General features: G+C 38.7%; 1 protein-coding gene across 1 annotated transcript in view; it reads left to right on the forward strand.

Moving 5' to 3' along the window:
- Positions 1–1,009: 1,009 nt before the first annotated feature.
- CCDC148 (coiled-coil domain containing 148) overlaps positions 1,010–16,926 on the forward strand; it is a 155,455-nt gene continuing 139,538 nt past the window's right edge. Inside the window, 3 exon segments of the mRNA XM_060016764.1 lie at positions 1,010–1,057; positions 3,766–3,861; positions 3,937–4,118. Coding sequence (XP_059872747.1) covers positions 1,010–1,057; positions 3,766–3,861; positions 3,937–4,118 — 326 coding nt within the window.

The following is a 16,926-nucleotide window of genomic DNA, read 5'->3' on the forward strand; positions in this document are numbered from 1 at the left end:
AACAAAACACTGTCCCACATTTGTGAATTGGCTTAGAAGATGATGGCACATATGTAATATAAAATACTCTGCAGCCACTAAAATAAATGGTAATTATGAAAATTATTTAGAAATATCTTAAAGTAAGTTAAAAAAGAAAAACCCGAATATAAAATGGTAAATATGCCATAATTACAACTAGTTAAAATATCCATGCATGTAGACAAGGGTTAGAAACTTATAGGCAAAAATAAAAATAATCATCGTATTAGTGTGTTAATTGTTGCTATTTTCTTATTTTATACCATTTAAAATATTGTATCTTAACAGTCATAATAAATCAAAACTCTTTTTATGATTTTATTAAACCTGCCATAAATAAGGGATAGACTGCAATATTTTTAGATGTCCATTTAGAGCTGGTTATAGTTTTACTCTAAAATGACTATATTTAAATAATATAGTAAAAGATTATTGAGATTTATTATGTTTTTGGTGTATAAAAATATATACTTTTACTCCCATTTCCCTAGGTCAGGACCTCCTCATCTCTGAACTTTTTAAATAACCTCCTTGTTGATCCAGGTTTGCCTGATCCCCTCCTCTTCATCTTCCACTTTTATTCTTCACCCTCCTTCTAGCCCATCCTCCATCTTGCTGCCTTGGAAATCTTTCCAAAACACAGATCTGAGCTGGCATGGTCAGTTTAATATCCCTCAGCAGCTTCCCAGTGCCCGGAGCTCTCTCCACCCGAAATAGTGCCAGGATGTACCCCGTCCTTGCCTTGCTCACGCTGTTACTTCTCCTGGAGTATTCACTTATCTCAGTGTCCTGGCAAGTACCTAATCCATGTTAGGAATTTAGTATGTGGTCTGAATTAGTGAACAGGTGAATAAAACCACATTAGATTGAGTGTTTCTACTGTCAGTTATTTTTTAAACCTATATATATGTTTATGATTGTAAAAGAATTGATTGAGATAATGTCTATTTCAGATGTAAACTGGAATCTGAAATAAAATCCTTACTCAATGAAGAGAACATTGGAAATGAATGTCTTTCTGACCTTATGAATTTTGGTAGGTTTTTTTTTCTTTTTTGGTTCCACATTTAAAGGGGAGCTTTGTTTTGAAGATGAAAGTGGGCCACACACTTCATGTTCTTTTAATATTGCTGTTTGCTTTTTTCTAAAGGAATCCAAAAATAATCTGCATCTAAAGACCTGTTCTTGAAGAAACTTAAAATAATAATGTGTTGCTTTGATTTAATTTTGTTTCACCATAGAACAAGAGTCATCAGAACAATGGTGCACATATCTTAAAAATGTAATAAATCCTCTTCAGCAATTGAGAGCAGATCTAAAATACAGACAGCATCACATTTCACAGCATTCACACTCGCACAGTGAATCCAACTCTGTGAAAGTACTGGAAGAGGTCAGTATATTTCCTTTACTTTTTTTTTTTTTTTTTGCGGTTCACGGGCCTCTCACTGTTGTGGCCTCCCCGTTGCGGAGCACAGGCTCCGGACGCGCAGGCTCAGCAGCCATGGCTCACAGGCCCAGCCGCTCCGCGGCATGTGGGATCTTCCCGGACCGGGGCACGAACCCGTGTCCCCTGCATCGGCAGGCGGACTCTCAACCACTGCACCACCAGGGAAGCCCTCCTTTACTTTTAATAATGTAATTTATTTTTATCCCAATTAGAAGAGTTGGAGATAAGAAACATGTACGCCTTATGTATATAAATAGAAGGTATAGCAAATTCTATCTACTCGGTATCTTAAACATATCCCTGAATCTGTCCAAACATGCTAATTTCTCCCCGAGAATGTTTCAATGACCTCGTAACTGGCCTACCCGCTTTCATTCTTGCCCCTCCTTCCAGGGTATTCTGAAATCCTATCATAGAGGAGGGGATCAAGTTATCCGCCTGGTAAATCCCTTCAGGGCTCCTGCCGGCCCACAATTCCTCCTGCGATAGGGGCGGGGCGGGTGCGCAGCCGTTAACTGTTATCGAGAGATCGTTAGCGCGAAACCGTTAGCGCGCGACCACGAGCGAGTGACCCTTAGCGCTGCGGTTGGAGGTCCCGCTCCGACACCAGTCAGCTTTATGGTGGTCCTCGCGGCAGAGAATGTGGTGAGAGGCGGATCGCAGCCTTCTCCCTCGGACCCTCCAGGCCCATTGGCCATGGGCCAGCGGTGAGCTGGGGGGCGCCCCGGGACAGCTGTCGTCTGCGGAGCTCCAGAGCCCCTGCCACGGCCGCTCACTGGCCGGGCCCAGGCCTTGAAGCAGCCGCAAACCTCCTCCATTCCCACCTCTGAGACGTAATGGCGGCAGCGGTCTCCGTCGTCGCAGTCCGTGGGTCCCGGCCCTGTTTGGGCGACCTGAGGGCAGGCTGGGCCCTGGGCGTCTTGCTCGCTCAGTGATGTCGGTTGGGCAGGGTCTGGGGACCCGGCCCTGAGGGCACTGCCCGCTGAGCTCTTTCTCCTCAGCCGGGCCTGGGCACTGGCTGGAGGACCCAGACTGGGTGCTGGACCACCGTTCCTGGGTCTGGTAAGTGGCTGCGCAGGGACCCTCTCCTCTTAGCCTGGGCCTGGACCTCGGAGGGCGAAAGTTGAGCCTTGGGACCTTGCCCTTTCCTGTAGAACAGAGAATAACATTTTGTTTTGGTGGAGGTTTACAGGAACATCATGACCTGACCATGACCTGACCTCAAGAACAAAGGATCTAAAAAAAAAAAAAAGAAAACAAAGAATCTGACACCAAGAAGTTTGCAACAACTAACCACACCCCTCTCTCACCTTTCCTGTAACAGGGCTTTGCTGAAAGCTTTCGGGGGGTTTGGGTTTTTTTAAGGCACGAGCCACCTGTCGCGTGGCATGGCCCTGCGATAAACCTTTCTTTGCGCCAAACTCTGACATTTTGGTATTGTTTGGCCTCGCTGTACGTCGAGCACACGGTAACACTCCCTGTACATTTCCCTATCCGCCTCCTTTAGTCTCACCTCCTAACGTGACACCCTCTTTTTCCTACTAGACCTTGTCCCACCGACGCTGGCCTTCTTCCTATTCCTCACATAAGCCAGACTCCTTCCTGTCTTGAGGCCTTTGCACTGTTTCTTCTGTCCTACTCATGGCCCTTTTTGTCTTTTAGGTCTTAGCTTAAATGTCCTCTCCTCCGAGAGGCATGAGAGAAGACCCAGTCACTCCCTATTACCTCAGTCAGTTTTTACCTCACTTACCTCTTCCTGATATTTTCTTACTTACTTTTTATGAGTTTAAGACTATCTTCCCTGACTAGAGCATAAGTTCCATTATCATAGCTGCCCTAGATGTAGGCTTTTAGGTGATTTTTCTTTATTTTTCAGTTAGTCTGTAGTATTCTCATATTGCTTTCATAAATAATAATTTAAAATAAACATTAAAAATCCATGTCCAACTGGGGATTGGAGGCAAGGATGCAAGGAAAGGAGTGGGTGATTAAAGCAGAGGCAATCTGGAAAGCTTTCTGCTTCATCACAAACAAAATCCAAATGTGAGTGCAGAGTGGTTGTGACTGAGCCCATTTTGGGTTACGTGTCTAGAAGCTCCTTTAAGGCTCCTTTGTCTGATGGGCACTGCTTGGCTATGGCATCTCTTGAACCCTCTTCCATGGGTCCTCAAAGGGACTTTCCCTTATCTAATTTGTCATCATTTAATGGCTTTTGAGAAAAATTCCTGTGACTTTAAATATAAATATTGGATAAATCAATAATTTGCATACCACTTGTTCTAAATGTCCTATAGGTTGACTTCGTGAAGAAACAATTGAAAGCCGTCTATGAAAGACTTAGGCTAGAGCAACAGAAAATAGAAAATTATCTTTCAGACTGGAGTTTGAAAGTAAGTGCGATATAGGTAGTAATTTATCAATTTGTCATTTACATTAAATAAAATAATCATACAATTTTTTTTCAGACACTTGATCATTCTTCAGAAGAAAGAAGTAACCTGCTTAGTGAAATGCCCGTGGAATTAGAAACTTTGGAATGTCCATACCCTGACTTGAAGTTTTCAATCCTTAATGAATTCTGTAACTTTACAGAGAAATATCAAAAGAAACTTCAAGATTTTGATATGCAGTTAGAAGATATATACAGGTAATAAAACTACTTGAATTATCTAGATTTTTGCCACCAAATTTTAACTTTTTTCGGGGTCACTATACTTCCTGTTTACTGTTTTCATAGATACTTTGTGACTGGAATATGACTATCAATAAATGTTTAGATTTACTATTTGTTGAATAGAGAGGTTTTTTTTTCCGCCAAAATAATTTCCTTGAAATAATGGTTTTAAAGATTTTTATAAGGTTGAAACTTGATGAAAATATCCCTCTTATTTATCTCTTTACTACACAGGTAAGAAATAGTTTTCAAACATGAATTTTTGATAACTATGAATTTTTATTTCAAGATGTGAAGCTCTTCTTCAATGGAAATTTACAAATCAGTACTAAAAATTGATTACAATGGAAAATATACCCATGGAATTATGTTACTTGTAATCTACTGTGATTTTGCCCTATTGTGAACACAAAGTATGTTTTATAAATTTTTTTTTAGAAATTGAAGTTTAAATGCATTTGCAATATTGTGTTATTTTCATGTATACAGCAAAGTAACTCAGTTATATATATACATATTTTTTCAGATTATCTTCCATAATAGGTTGTTATAAGATATTGAATATAGTTCTCTGTGCTATACTGTAAATCCTTGTTGCTTATCTATTTTATGTATAATAGTTTATATGAGTTAATCCCAAACTCCTAATTTTTCCCTCCCTGTCCCTCCCTTTCCCCTTTGGTAACCATAAGTTTGTATTCTATGTCTGTGAGTCTGTTTCTTGTTTGTATATAGATTCATTTGCATTATTTTTTAGATTCCACATATAAGTGATAGTATATAATATTCGTCTTTCTCTGTCTGATTTAATTGACTTAGTATGGTATTCTCTAGGTCCCATCCTTGTTGCTGCAAATAGCAATAAGAAAATGCACTTTCGATTGTATCCTGAGAATGACAATCCTCTTCTGAATGACAACTATAATGTTAACTGACTTAAAATTCAGTGTCAGCAGGGCCATCTTCTCTAGTGTAAATTTTATATTAAAATTCATTTAATGAACAAACCCAGAAATGCCACCCTGGGTCAGAGCAATAGTCTACTTCATGTAGTTTTCTGTATATGAAGTTTCTGGGAAACGTTTTGTAGCAAAATATGCTTTTTATTATATTGACCTCAAAAATTTCCCCGAAGAATATATACCTGAAAAGAAAGGAAAACTATTGAAGGGACACATGTATATTGCTAATGTAAATTAGCAATAGAAGTAAAAGGCTCTTCCTTTGAAATGAAAGAAGATGAATATGACAAGTATTAGTATTTCTTATATATATATATTTTAAATTAATTTATTTTAGTTTTTGGCTGCATTGGGTCTTCGTTGCTGCATGTGGGCTTTCTCTAGTTGTGGCGGGTGGTGGCTACTCTTCGTTGCGGTGCGCGGGCTTCTTATTGTGGTGGCTTCTTGTTGCGGCTCTCGGTGCATGGGCTTCATTAGTTGCGGCATGTGGGCTCAGTAGTTGTGACTCGCAGACTCTAGAGCGCAGGCTCAGTAGTTGTGACTCATGGGCTCTAGAGTGCAGGCTCAGTAGTTGTGGCTCACGGGCCGTAGAGCACAGGCTCAGTAGTTGTGGTGCACAGGCTTAGTTGCTCCATGATATGTGGGATCTTCCCGGACCAGGGATTGAACCTGTGTCCCCTGCACTGGCAGGCAGATTCTTAACCACTGCGCCACCAGGGAAGTCCCTAAATGGGCTGTTTTGAATAAATAGAGGTGGTGGGCATCAGAAATCTGTGGCTGGTGGGGAGTAAGGCATGTAAATGCACTGTTCTAACTAGCGCAGTGAATTATATATTCAATTGTAATATTTACTGGACTCTCATTTGCCAGTATCTGCCATTATTTTGATAAGGCCATTTCCCCTTTTGGTTCTAGTTATTAGGCCTTGTGAGAATTCACATAGATTGTATACATATATGTGTACACCTGCACAAGTGAGTGTGTGCATATTTTAAACAGGTGCCTACTGCTACAACATAAGAAGGCTGAAAGATCTAGGGGACATTTTTAAATTGTGAGAAATTTTCGTTGGGCTAAAGGCAGTGGACATCATGGTTAATCCCCAATATTTATTTTAATTCCTCCTATTTTGTAGCAGCTTGCCAGTTTGGGTTGGAATGACTCCAACCCCAGATCCAAAGGTAGACCCTGATTGGGAGTGTGCACCAGTCCATAACTTCATTCCCCCCGGTCACAACAATTAGCTCAGGGTGGTCCAAATCTAGGCAAAGCTCAGAACTTTTGTTAGATACTTGTGAGGGGTAGTGCGTTTGCTTCCCTGTGGATCTACCAGGAAAGTACATGGCTGTGGTTGCTGCTGGCAGCCATCTTGTGAATGAAGGACAACAGCACGCAAGGAGAGGAGAGGGCCCAGACAGTCATGGGGAAACTGGTCTGGTACCGTGTTTGAACTGCATGGGAAGCCAACCTCACTGCTGAATTTTCAAGGGCAATTAATCCATATTAATGTCTTAAACCAGTTTGAGTATAAAATTCCTAATTTTATATAATAGTTGATTTGATTTCAAAATATCCATGACTCATGAAATTAATCTGTCAATTTAGTACAATTGCAATTGAAGAATTGTTCAACATTATTCCAAAATTTATTAGGAAGATTAAGCTTGTAAAATCACCCAAAGTGAAGAATAACTTCTTCAAAATGAAGAATAGGGTGGGGGAATGGTAAAACTTGTGCAGCCAAATATAAATATATATTTTAATATCAAAGTAAATTAGGAAGTTCATATGTCTGTAGCAGATCAATGGAACAAAATAGAAATACAGAAAACAGAAAATATCTATAATAATTTAATTTATTATAAAGGTAAAATTTTTATACTGTGAGGGATTATTTATATGACAGCACTAAATAACAGGGAATTAGAAAGTTAGGTTAGATCTCTTATTCCTTATGACTCAGTAAACTCCAGGTGCATAAAATGTGAAGAAGAAAATAATCATAAAAGAATTAGATAAAAATAAAAACAAGTATTAAATAATCTTGGAGTGGAGAAGGCCTTTTAAAAACACGTTACCTGCAGTGAAAATCATAAAGAAAAAAATTAAATAAATGCAATGACATAAACATTTAATAAAATATAACGAGATGTTTCCTCAGGCAAGTATTAAATCTTTAAAGAATCAAAGGGACTTCCAGTTCTCTGTCCAGCAAGTAAGGAGCTTAGAATTTGCCACTCTGCTCTAATGAGGAGTAGAAAGCTGAACAAACTGGAAAATCAACAACTCTTCTTAACTACCTCAGAGAAGTTAGGTCACAGGGCAAACCACTGCCCACAGAGCTGGAGACACAGGTGATACAGAGAATCACAAATTACCTGAGAGGAAGCTGGTTTAGCAGAAACCTTCAGGGGAACCAATGTTGGGGTAGGAACACCTGGACTATAATTGAGGAATTGCTTGAAGCTGAGTTGTGGACAACTTTGAGAGTTAAAAACTCTAGGGGGCCTTAGTTAAGGGGGATGTCAGCACACTTTTGTGAGTTTTGCCTCAAGAAGTTCTACCAGGTACCCACAGTGAATATCTGAGAAAAATCCCCTCATGCCTCTGACGAGGGAGGGGAAAATGAACCGTTTGGAAATACTCGAGCATTCTGTTCTTAACAAAGGCTGCCCTCAGGAGAAACTATTTTATTGGAGCCTAAATTGCTACAGTTTTATCAGAACCTAACCTACCTGGGGGCAGGAAAATACACAAGTCCAGCAGCGCTAGCCTTACATGTTGGGGACGGAAATACCCAACTCCAGCCATCCTGTCCCACCAAAGGGAGGGAAAACTGAGAAGGATTTGTAGAGTTCATAGTCCCCAGATTTTCGACTGTGCTGAGGGTCAGTGCCCCTAACCCTCCCCTCCCTACCCTTCTTCCATGTTGTCAGAAGGTCAACTGTATACTTGAATATACAGTGATTTATTTTTAGTTATTCATTGTAGTAGCTGAAGACTGAGGAAACAATCTTAATGTCAATAGGAACTAGTTTTGTAGATTATTGTACAACCATACAATGTATTATTTTCCAGATTAAAAACAAAAAACGATGTAGGGAATTCCCTGGTGGTACAGTGGTTAGGGCTCCACACTTTCAGTGCCGGCGGCCTGGGTTCAATCCCTGGTCGGGAAACTAAGATTGTGCAAGCCACGCAGTGTGGCCAAAAAAAAAAAAAAAAAAAGTAAATACTTAGCATTCACTGATATGGAACACTTTCCAGGGGTCAGGATTAAGGTGTGATATAAGGTTAATAAGCAAGCCTTATATACAATGTACAGTACACATTGTGTAAAACAGGAAAAAGTAAAACACATACATATACATATTTGCTTTTATATGTCTGAAAAAATATGCAGAAATTGATAACATTTGTTGCCTTTGGGAATGGAAGCTAGATGCCTGGGTCGGGGGGAATGTGAGGGAGAATTTTTATTGTAACTCCCCCCTTTTATTATACCTTTAGAATTTTGAAGCCTGTGAATATACTGTCTATCCTAAAAACAAGGAATTTTTTAAGGAAAAAAATAAGGGTAAAAAACAAATGACAAATAGGAAACGTTGGCAAATATCAGGCACAAAAGATTAAAATCTCTAACATATAAAAACACTTTGCAAAATTAATTGTTGAACAGCCAGAAGAGAAAAGGGACAAAAGAGAGGAAGAAGTGACTTATCATTCATATTTTCCACAAATATTTGTTGAGCAATTACTGGCATAAAATAAACAAAAACCCCTGTACTCATGAGGTAGGTTGGAGACACACAACGAACTATAAACACCCTAGGTAAGTAAATTATCGACGGTAGTATATTAGAAGGTGATAAGTACTATGGAACAATAGTGATTAGAGGAAAAGAGAAGTTGCTGGGATTGTGGGGGAGGGGACAGACTGCAGTGTTTTTTTGATTCTTTTTGCATGTGGACCATTTTTAAAGTCCTTATTGAATTTGTTACAATACTGCTTCTGTTTTATATGTTTTGGTTATTTGGCCACCAGGCCTGTGAGACCTTAGCACACCGACCAGGGATGGAACCCGCAACCCCCCGCATTGGAAGGTGAAGTCTTAAGCACTGGACCGCCAGGGAAGTCCCAACAGGTTGCAAATTTGAATAGAAGTTTGGGGATAGTCCTGGTTGAGGAATCGACAGTGAAGGAAAGTCATGAAGGGGGTGAGAGGGCTAGCCATGCAGAAATATGCGGTATGAGTGTTCTAGCCAGTGTTTACTGAGGTGGGCATGTTTCTGGCAAGAGGCTTGTGTGGTGGGAATAGAGTGATAGACGGGGAGAGGAGTAGAAGGTATGGTCAAAGAAGTAAGGGTGAGGGTGGGACATTTAGAGCCTGGTAGCCGTTTATAAAACTTATGATTTTACTCTGAGTGATATGGGAAGCTACTGGAAGCAGAAGTGTGAGGAAGTGTGCTAACTAGACCTAACTTACGTTTTAGCTGAATCACTTTGGCAGTTATTGTGTTTAAGATGGAGGAAAGGAGGGCCAAGAAAAGACTGAACCCTTAGAAAGTTAATTAAACCCAGGTGGGATATAAGGGTGGCCTGCATCAGGAAGTGGAGATGGTGTGAAATAGTCAGCTTCTGGACACATTTTAAAGGTAAAGCCAACAGCATCTGCTGACAGACTTAAAATAAGGTATGTGAGAAAAAGAAAACAACAGAATAGTCCAAAATTTTGTGGTTGAGCAACTGGAAGGATGAAGTTACCATCAACTGAGTTGGGGAAGATTGTAAGCAAAGCAGAGGGGGAAATCAGGCATTCAGGTTTGGACATGTTGAATTTGATGCTATCAGATGTCCAAATACAGACTTTATGAAGGCAGTCAGTTATATGAGTTTGGAGTTCAGGAGAGAAATGTGAGCTGGAGATACATGTTTGTGAGTCACCAGCATGAAATTGGATGTGATCACCAAAAGAGTGTGAAGGGACAAAGGAGAGGATCAAAGACTAGTTCCTTGTGAAGCTGCACAACTCAGATAGGATTTGCACACAGCCAGAACTCTGACTGGGACTTGAACACTCGGGCTGAGACTTTCACTCAGCCAAAACTCGGACTGGGACATGAATCCATGGGCTGGGACTCAAACCCACGGTCTTTCCTGGTCTCAGGACTTAATGAAGCTCAGGGTCTTTATGTCTCAGTGCAGGAGGAATTCAGGGAGAAGCAAAGTGATAGGTAAGAAGTGAATTTTATTTAGAGAGCTACACATTCCATAGACAGAATGCTGTCAGTCCCAGAAGGTGAGAGCAGCCCCAGAATATGGGATGGTTAGTTTTTACAGGCTGGGTAATTTCATAGGCTAGTAAGTGGGAGGATTATTCCAACTATTTTGGGGAAGGGGCAGGGATTTCCAGGAATTGGGCCACCACCCACTTTTTGGCCTTTTATGGTCAGCCTCAGAACTGTCATCGTGCCTGTGGGTGTGTCATTTAGCATATGCTAATGCATTACAATGTGTGTATAATGAGGCTCAAGGTCTACCGGGAGTCAAATCTTCCAACATCTTGGACCTAGTTGGTTCTAACCAGTTTATGTCATATCCTTAAAGGCGATGTCATTCTTTTAAAGGTTGTGCCCTGCCCCCTTTCCTCCTGTTTCACTTGGGTCTGCTGGCATTACATTGTCAGCAAGAAGGGTAACCAACAAAGGACACTGAGGGAAGGTCTGTGAGATACAAAGAAATGCAAGAGTGTGCTGTCCCAGAAGGTAAGGGAAGAGGGAGTGGGCAGCACCGTTAGGAGGAGGGGCGATCCACTGAGTAAATGTTGCTAGGTCAAATAAAATAGGACTGATGGTTGACTGCTGGCTCCACATGGAGGTCTTTGGTGACCATTTTCACTGAAGAAGTGGGAACAGATGCACAACTGGGTTGAGTTCAAGTGAATGAGAGGAAACAATTGAAGGCAATGAGCATAGATAACTCTTTTGAGAAGTTATCTTACAAAGGAGAGCTAGAAAGTAAGGTCAGACTTTTATGTTGTGGTTTTGTCTTTTGTTTTGCTTAAAATGGGAGAAATATTAGTATGTTTGATGCCGATGAGAATAATCCAGTAACAAGATTTAGTGCACAACTGGAGGAATAAGCATGAATGTTTCATCTACTACAGTAACGGGTGGGGATGCAAGATTCTATGGTCAGATGCTGGGAGGTGAATTGATATCCTCATGGCAGTCCATGGAACTCTGGATGGTAATTCTAAATACAAATGACAGAGAAATTTTTGAAAACCTCTCTACTCATCAAAGCAATGAAAAATTTTAAAATACTCAGATTTTTACCTATAAAATGGTAAAACACAAAAGAAGTTTTTAAGAATCTTTCTTATTTATTTATTTATTTATTTTTGGCTGTGTTGGGTCTTCATTGCTGTGCGTGGGCTTTCTCTACTTGTGGTGAGCGGGGGTGCGTGGGCTTCTCATTGTCATGGCTTCTCTTGTTGTGGAGCATGGGCTCTAGGCGCGCAGGCTTCAGTAGTTGTGGCACATGGGCTCAGTAGTTGTGGCTTGCGGGCTCTAGAACGCAGGCTCAGTAGTTGGGGCGCATGGGCTTAGTTGCTCCGCAGCATGTGGGATTTTCCCGGGCCAGGGCTCGAACCCGTGTCCCTTGCATTGGCAGGCAGATTCTTAACCACTGTGCCACCAGGGAAGCCCAAAACAAAAGAAATTTATGCAAGTTTAAAAATATGGAAGAAATGGGCATTTTTATACAGGACTAGTGACTAAACACTTTTGGAAGACAATCTGGCAATAGGTCATCAAATATCTTTATAAGTGTAAATTCTCTTTGTCTCTTTAGAAATAATCTTAAAGGAAATAATCATAGAAGTGAAATAAATAGTTGGCTTCAGGGTGTTCAATATTGTATTTCTTTCTTAAGTGATAGCAAAATCTTCAAAATGATGAAATAGCCAACAAATAGCTTCATCAATTATGATATATCCACACAATGGAATACCACAGTCATTAAGAATTATATTAAAGAATTTTAATGGCACAGGTAGTTGCAATAATTTGCTGTGCAATTAAAAATCAGGCCACAAAATAGCTTGCATAACATGGGTTCTCTTTTTTTTTTCCCTTTCCCTCTGAAAGTGTTACATCCATTTAGCCACAGAAAAAAAAGACTGAGAGGTTATCCACCCAAATAAACAATAACAATAGCTGTCCCCAGGTAGTAACATTATAAATAATTTTGGCATACATACTGTTTCTATCTTATAAAGCAAAAATACAGATTTTTAAAAATCTAAGATAAAGAGGGAAGATGGAACCATTGATATTTATTGAGTGCCTATTACATGACATGACAAGTACATGTAATTTTAATCCTCAATACACCCCATTTCAAAAGCTCTATTTCACAGATTTGTTTTACAGCTGCAGCTGTAGATGAGCAATTTTCCCAAAATTTCTGAACTAGTAGATAGCTGAGCAGGAATGAGTTTCTTCTGCTCATCTGAATAGAAAGCTTCTCCCTCACACCACACTACTTCAAGCATGTATATGCACCAGGATGTTGGTAAATTGGGTTGACTACTAGAGCAGTGCTATTTAATAGAAGTAGGATGTGAGCCACATTCATAATTTAAAATTTTTATGTAGCCATATTAAAATATTTTAAAAGATACAATGTATTATGGTAGTATATTTTAACTTAATAGTGCCAAGATATAATTTCAATGTAAATCAGCATTTAATTATTAATGAGATATATTACATTTTTTTTTTCAGACAAAGTCTTTGAAATCTGGTTTGCACTTCACACCACAGCACACCTGAATTGGGACTAGCCACATTTCAAGTGCCGAATAGACACTTGTGTCTAGTAGCTTCTATCTTGGACAACAGACCTTTAAAGGATATTGTCTTTTACTAACACATTTTTTTAAGAATTGGCTGCAATCGAACCTATTTATTTATTCAGTATGTTTGTGAAGCTATTTAGATTCTATTTGGGCTGTATTTCATTAGTAACATGAAGACAGTTTAATTGCTTGTTTTAGACTCAGATGAGATTGTGGCTTTAATTTTCTAACATTTGGATGAGTTAATCATATGGATGAGACATAATTGATGCTCCATTCAGCTATGTCAGATCTGAAGCCAATATGTGGCAAAAGCTATAGAATGATAACAAGTAATTTCTGCTTTATTGTTTGATACGTTATTAAACTTTATAGTGTTGATTCATAATCATTATTCTAATTATAATTATATAATTATTCTAATAATAATTATGAGATCTAAATCTTGAATGCTATTGAAAATACACAATGATTTTTTTTGAATTTTATTTTATTTTTTTTTTATACAGCAGGTTCTTATTAGTTATCCATTGTATACATATTAGTGTATATATGTCAATCCCAATGTCCCAATTCATCACACCACCACCACCCCGCTGCCACTTTCCCCGCTTGGTGTCCATACATTTGCTCTCTACATCTGTGTCTCAATTTCTGCCCTGGAAACTGGTTCACCTGTACCATTTTTCTAGGTTCCACATATATGCATTAATACACGATGTTTGTTTTTCACTTTCTGACTTCACTCTGTATGACCATCTCTAGATTCATCCACATCTCTACAAATGATTCAATTTCTTTCCTTTTTATGGCTGAGTAATATTCCATTGTATATCTGTACCACATCTTCCTTATCCATTCGTCTGTCGATGGGCATTTAGGTTGCTTCCATGACCAGGCTATTGTAAATAGTGCTGCAATGAACATTGGGGTGCCTATGTCTTTTTGAATTATGGTTTTCTCTGGGTATATGCCCAGTAGTGGGATTGCTGGGTCATATGGTGATTCTATTTGTAGTTTTTTAAGGAACCTACATACTGTTCTCCATAGTGGCTGTGTCAGTTTACATTCCCACCAGCAGTGCAAGAGGGTTCCTTTTTCTCCACACCCTCTCCAGCATTTGTTGTTTGTAGATTTTCTGATGATGCCTATTCTAACTGGTGTGAGGTGATACCTCATTGTAGTTTTGATTGGCATTTCTCTAATAATTAGTGATGTTGAGCAGCTTTTCATGTGCTTCTTGGCCATCTGTATGTCTTCTTTGGAGAAATATCTATATAGGTCTTCTGCCCCTTTTTGGATTGGGTTTCTTTTTTTTTAATATTGAGCTGCATGAGCTGTTTATATATTTTGGAGATTAATCCTTTGTTGATTCATTTTCAAATATTTTCTCCCATTCTGAGGGATGTCTTTTCATCTTGTTTGTAGTTTCCTTTGCTGTGCAAAAGCTTTGAAGTTTCATCAGGTCCCATTTGTTTATTTTTGTTTTTATTTCCATTACTCTAGGAGGTGGATCAAAAAAGATCTTGCTGTGATTTACGTCAAAGAGTGTTCTTCTTATGTTTTCCTGTAAGAGTTTTATAGTGTCCTGTCTTATATTTAGGTCTCATCCATTTTGAGTTTATTTTTGTGTATGGTGTTAGGAAGTGTTCTAATTTCATTCTTTTACACGTAGTGGTCCAGTTTTCCCAGCACCACTTATTGAAGAGACTGTCTTTTCTCCATTATATATCCTTGCCTCCTTTGTTATAGATTACTTGACCATAGGTGCATGGGTTTACCTCTGGACTTTCTAATCTGTTCCACTGATCTATATTTCTGGTTTTTTGCCAGTACCATATTGTCTTGATTACTGTAGCTTTGTAATATAGTCTTAAGTCAGGGAGTCTGATTCCTCCAGCTCCGTTTCTTTCCCTTAAGACTGCTTTGGCTATTCGGGGTCTTTTGTGTCTCCATACAAATGTTAAGAAATTTGTTCTAGTTCTATAAAAACGCCACTGGTAATTTGATAGGGATTGCATTGAATCTGTAGATTGCTTTGGGTAGTATAGTCATTTTCCCAATATTGATTCTTCCAATCCAGGAACATGGTATATCTCTCTATCTGTTTGTATCATCTTTAATTTCTTTCATCAGTGTTTTATAGTTTTCTGCATACAGGTCTTTTGTCTCCCTAGGTAGGTTTATTCCTAGGTATTTCATTCTTTATGTTGCAGTGGTAAATGGGCGTGTTTCCTTAATTTCTTTTTCAGATTTTTCATTATTAGTGCATAGGAATGCAAGAGATTTCTGTGCATTAATTTTGTATCCTGCAACTTTACCATATTCATTAATTAGCTCTAGTAGTTTTCTGGTGGCACCTTTAGGATACTCTATGTATAGTATCATGTCATCTGCAAACAGTGACAGTTTTACTTCTTCTTTTCCAATGTGTATTCTTTTTATTTCTTTTTCTTTTCTGATTGCCGTGGCTAGGACTTCCAAAACTATGTTGAATAATAGTGGCGAGAGTGGACATTCTTGTGTTGTTCCTGATCTTAGAGGAAATGCTTTCAGTTTTTCACAATTGAGAATGATGTTTGCTGTGGGTTTGTTATATATGGCCTTTATTATGTTGATGTAGTTTCCCTCTATGCCCACTTTCTGGAGAGTTTTTGTCATAAATTGGTGTTGAATTTTGTCAAAAGCTTTTTCTGCATCTGTTTAGTTGATCATATGGTTTTTCTTCTTCAATTTGTTAATGTGGTATAACACATTGATGATTTGCATATATTGAACAATCCTTGCATCCCTGGGATAAATTCCACTTGATCATGGTGTATGATCCTTTTAGTGTGTTGTTGGATTCTGTTTGCTAGTATTTTGTTGAGGATTTTTGCATCTATATTCATCAGTGATATTGGTCTGTAATTTTCTTTTTTTGTAGTAGCTTTGTCTGGTTTTAGTATCAGGATGATGGTGGCCTCATAGAATGAGTTTGGGAGTGTTCCTTCCTCTGCAATGTTTTGGAAAAGTTTGATGAGGATGGGTGTTAGCTCTTCTCTAATTGTTTGATAGAATTCACCTGTGAACCTGTCTTGTCCTGGACTTTTGTTTGTTGGAAGATTTTTCATCACAGTTTCAATTTCATTACTTGTGATTGGTCTGTTCATATTTTCTATTTCTTCCTGGTTCAGTCTGGAATGTTACACCTTTCTAAGAATTTGTCCGTATCTTCCAAGTTGTCCATTTTATTGGCATAGTGTTACTTATAGTAGTCTCTTAGAATGCTTTGTATTTCTGCAGTTTCTGTTATAACTTCTCCTCTTTCATTCTAATTTTATTGATTTGAGTCCTCTCCCTCTTTTTCTTGATGAGTCTGGCTAATGGTTTATCAATTTTATTTAACTTCTCAAAGAACCAGCTTTTAGTTTTATTGATCTTTGCTATTGTTTTCTTTGTTTCTATTTCATTTATTTCTGCTCTGATCTTTATGATTTCTTTCCTTCTGTTAACTTTGCATTTTGTTTGTTCTTCTTTCTCTAGTTCCTTTAGGTTTATGATTACACTGTTTATTTGTGATTTTTCTTGTTTCTTGAGGTAGGCTTGTATTGCTATAAACTTCTCTCTTAGAACTGCTTTTGCTGCACCCCATAGGTTTTGGATCATCATGTTTTCATTGTCATTTGTCTGTAGGTATTTTTTGATTTCCTCTTTGATTTCTTCAGTGATCTCTTGATTATTTAGTAACGTATTGTTTAGCCTCCATGTGTTTGTGTTTTTTACGTTTTTTTCCCTTTAATTTGTTTCTAATCTCATAGCGTTGTGGTGAGAAAAGATGCTTGATATGATTTCAGTTTTCTTAAGTTTACTGAGGCTTGATTTGTGACCCAAGATGTGATCTATCCTGGAGAATTTTTCATGCACACTTGAGAAGAAAGTGTAATCTGCTGTTTTTGGATGGAATGTCCTGTA

Source organism: Delphinus delphis, chromosome 7 (assembly GCF_949987515.2).
Source record: "Delphinus delphis chromosome 7, mDelDel1.2, whole genome shotgun sequence".
NCBI classification, from domain to species: Eukaryota; Metazoa; Chordata; class Mammalia; order Artiodactyla; family Delphinidae; genus Delphinus; species Delphinus delphis.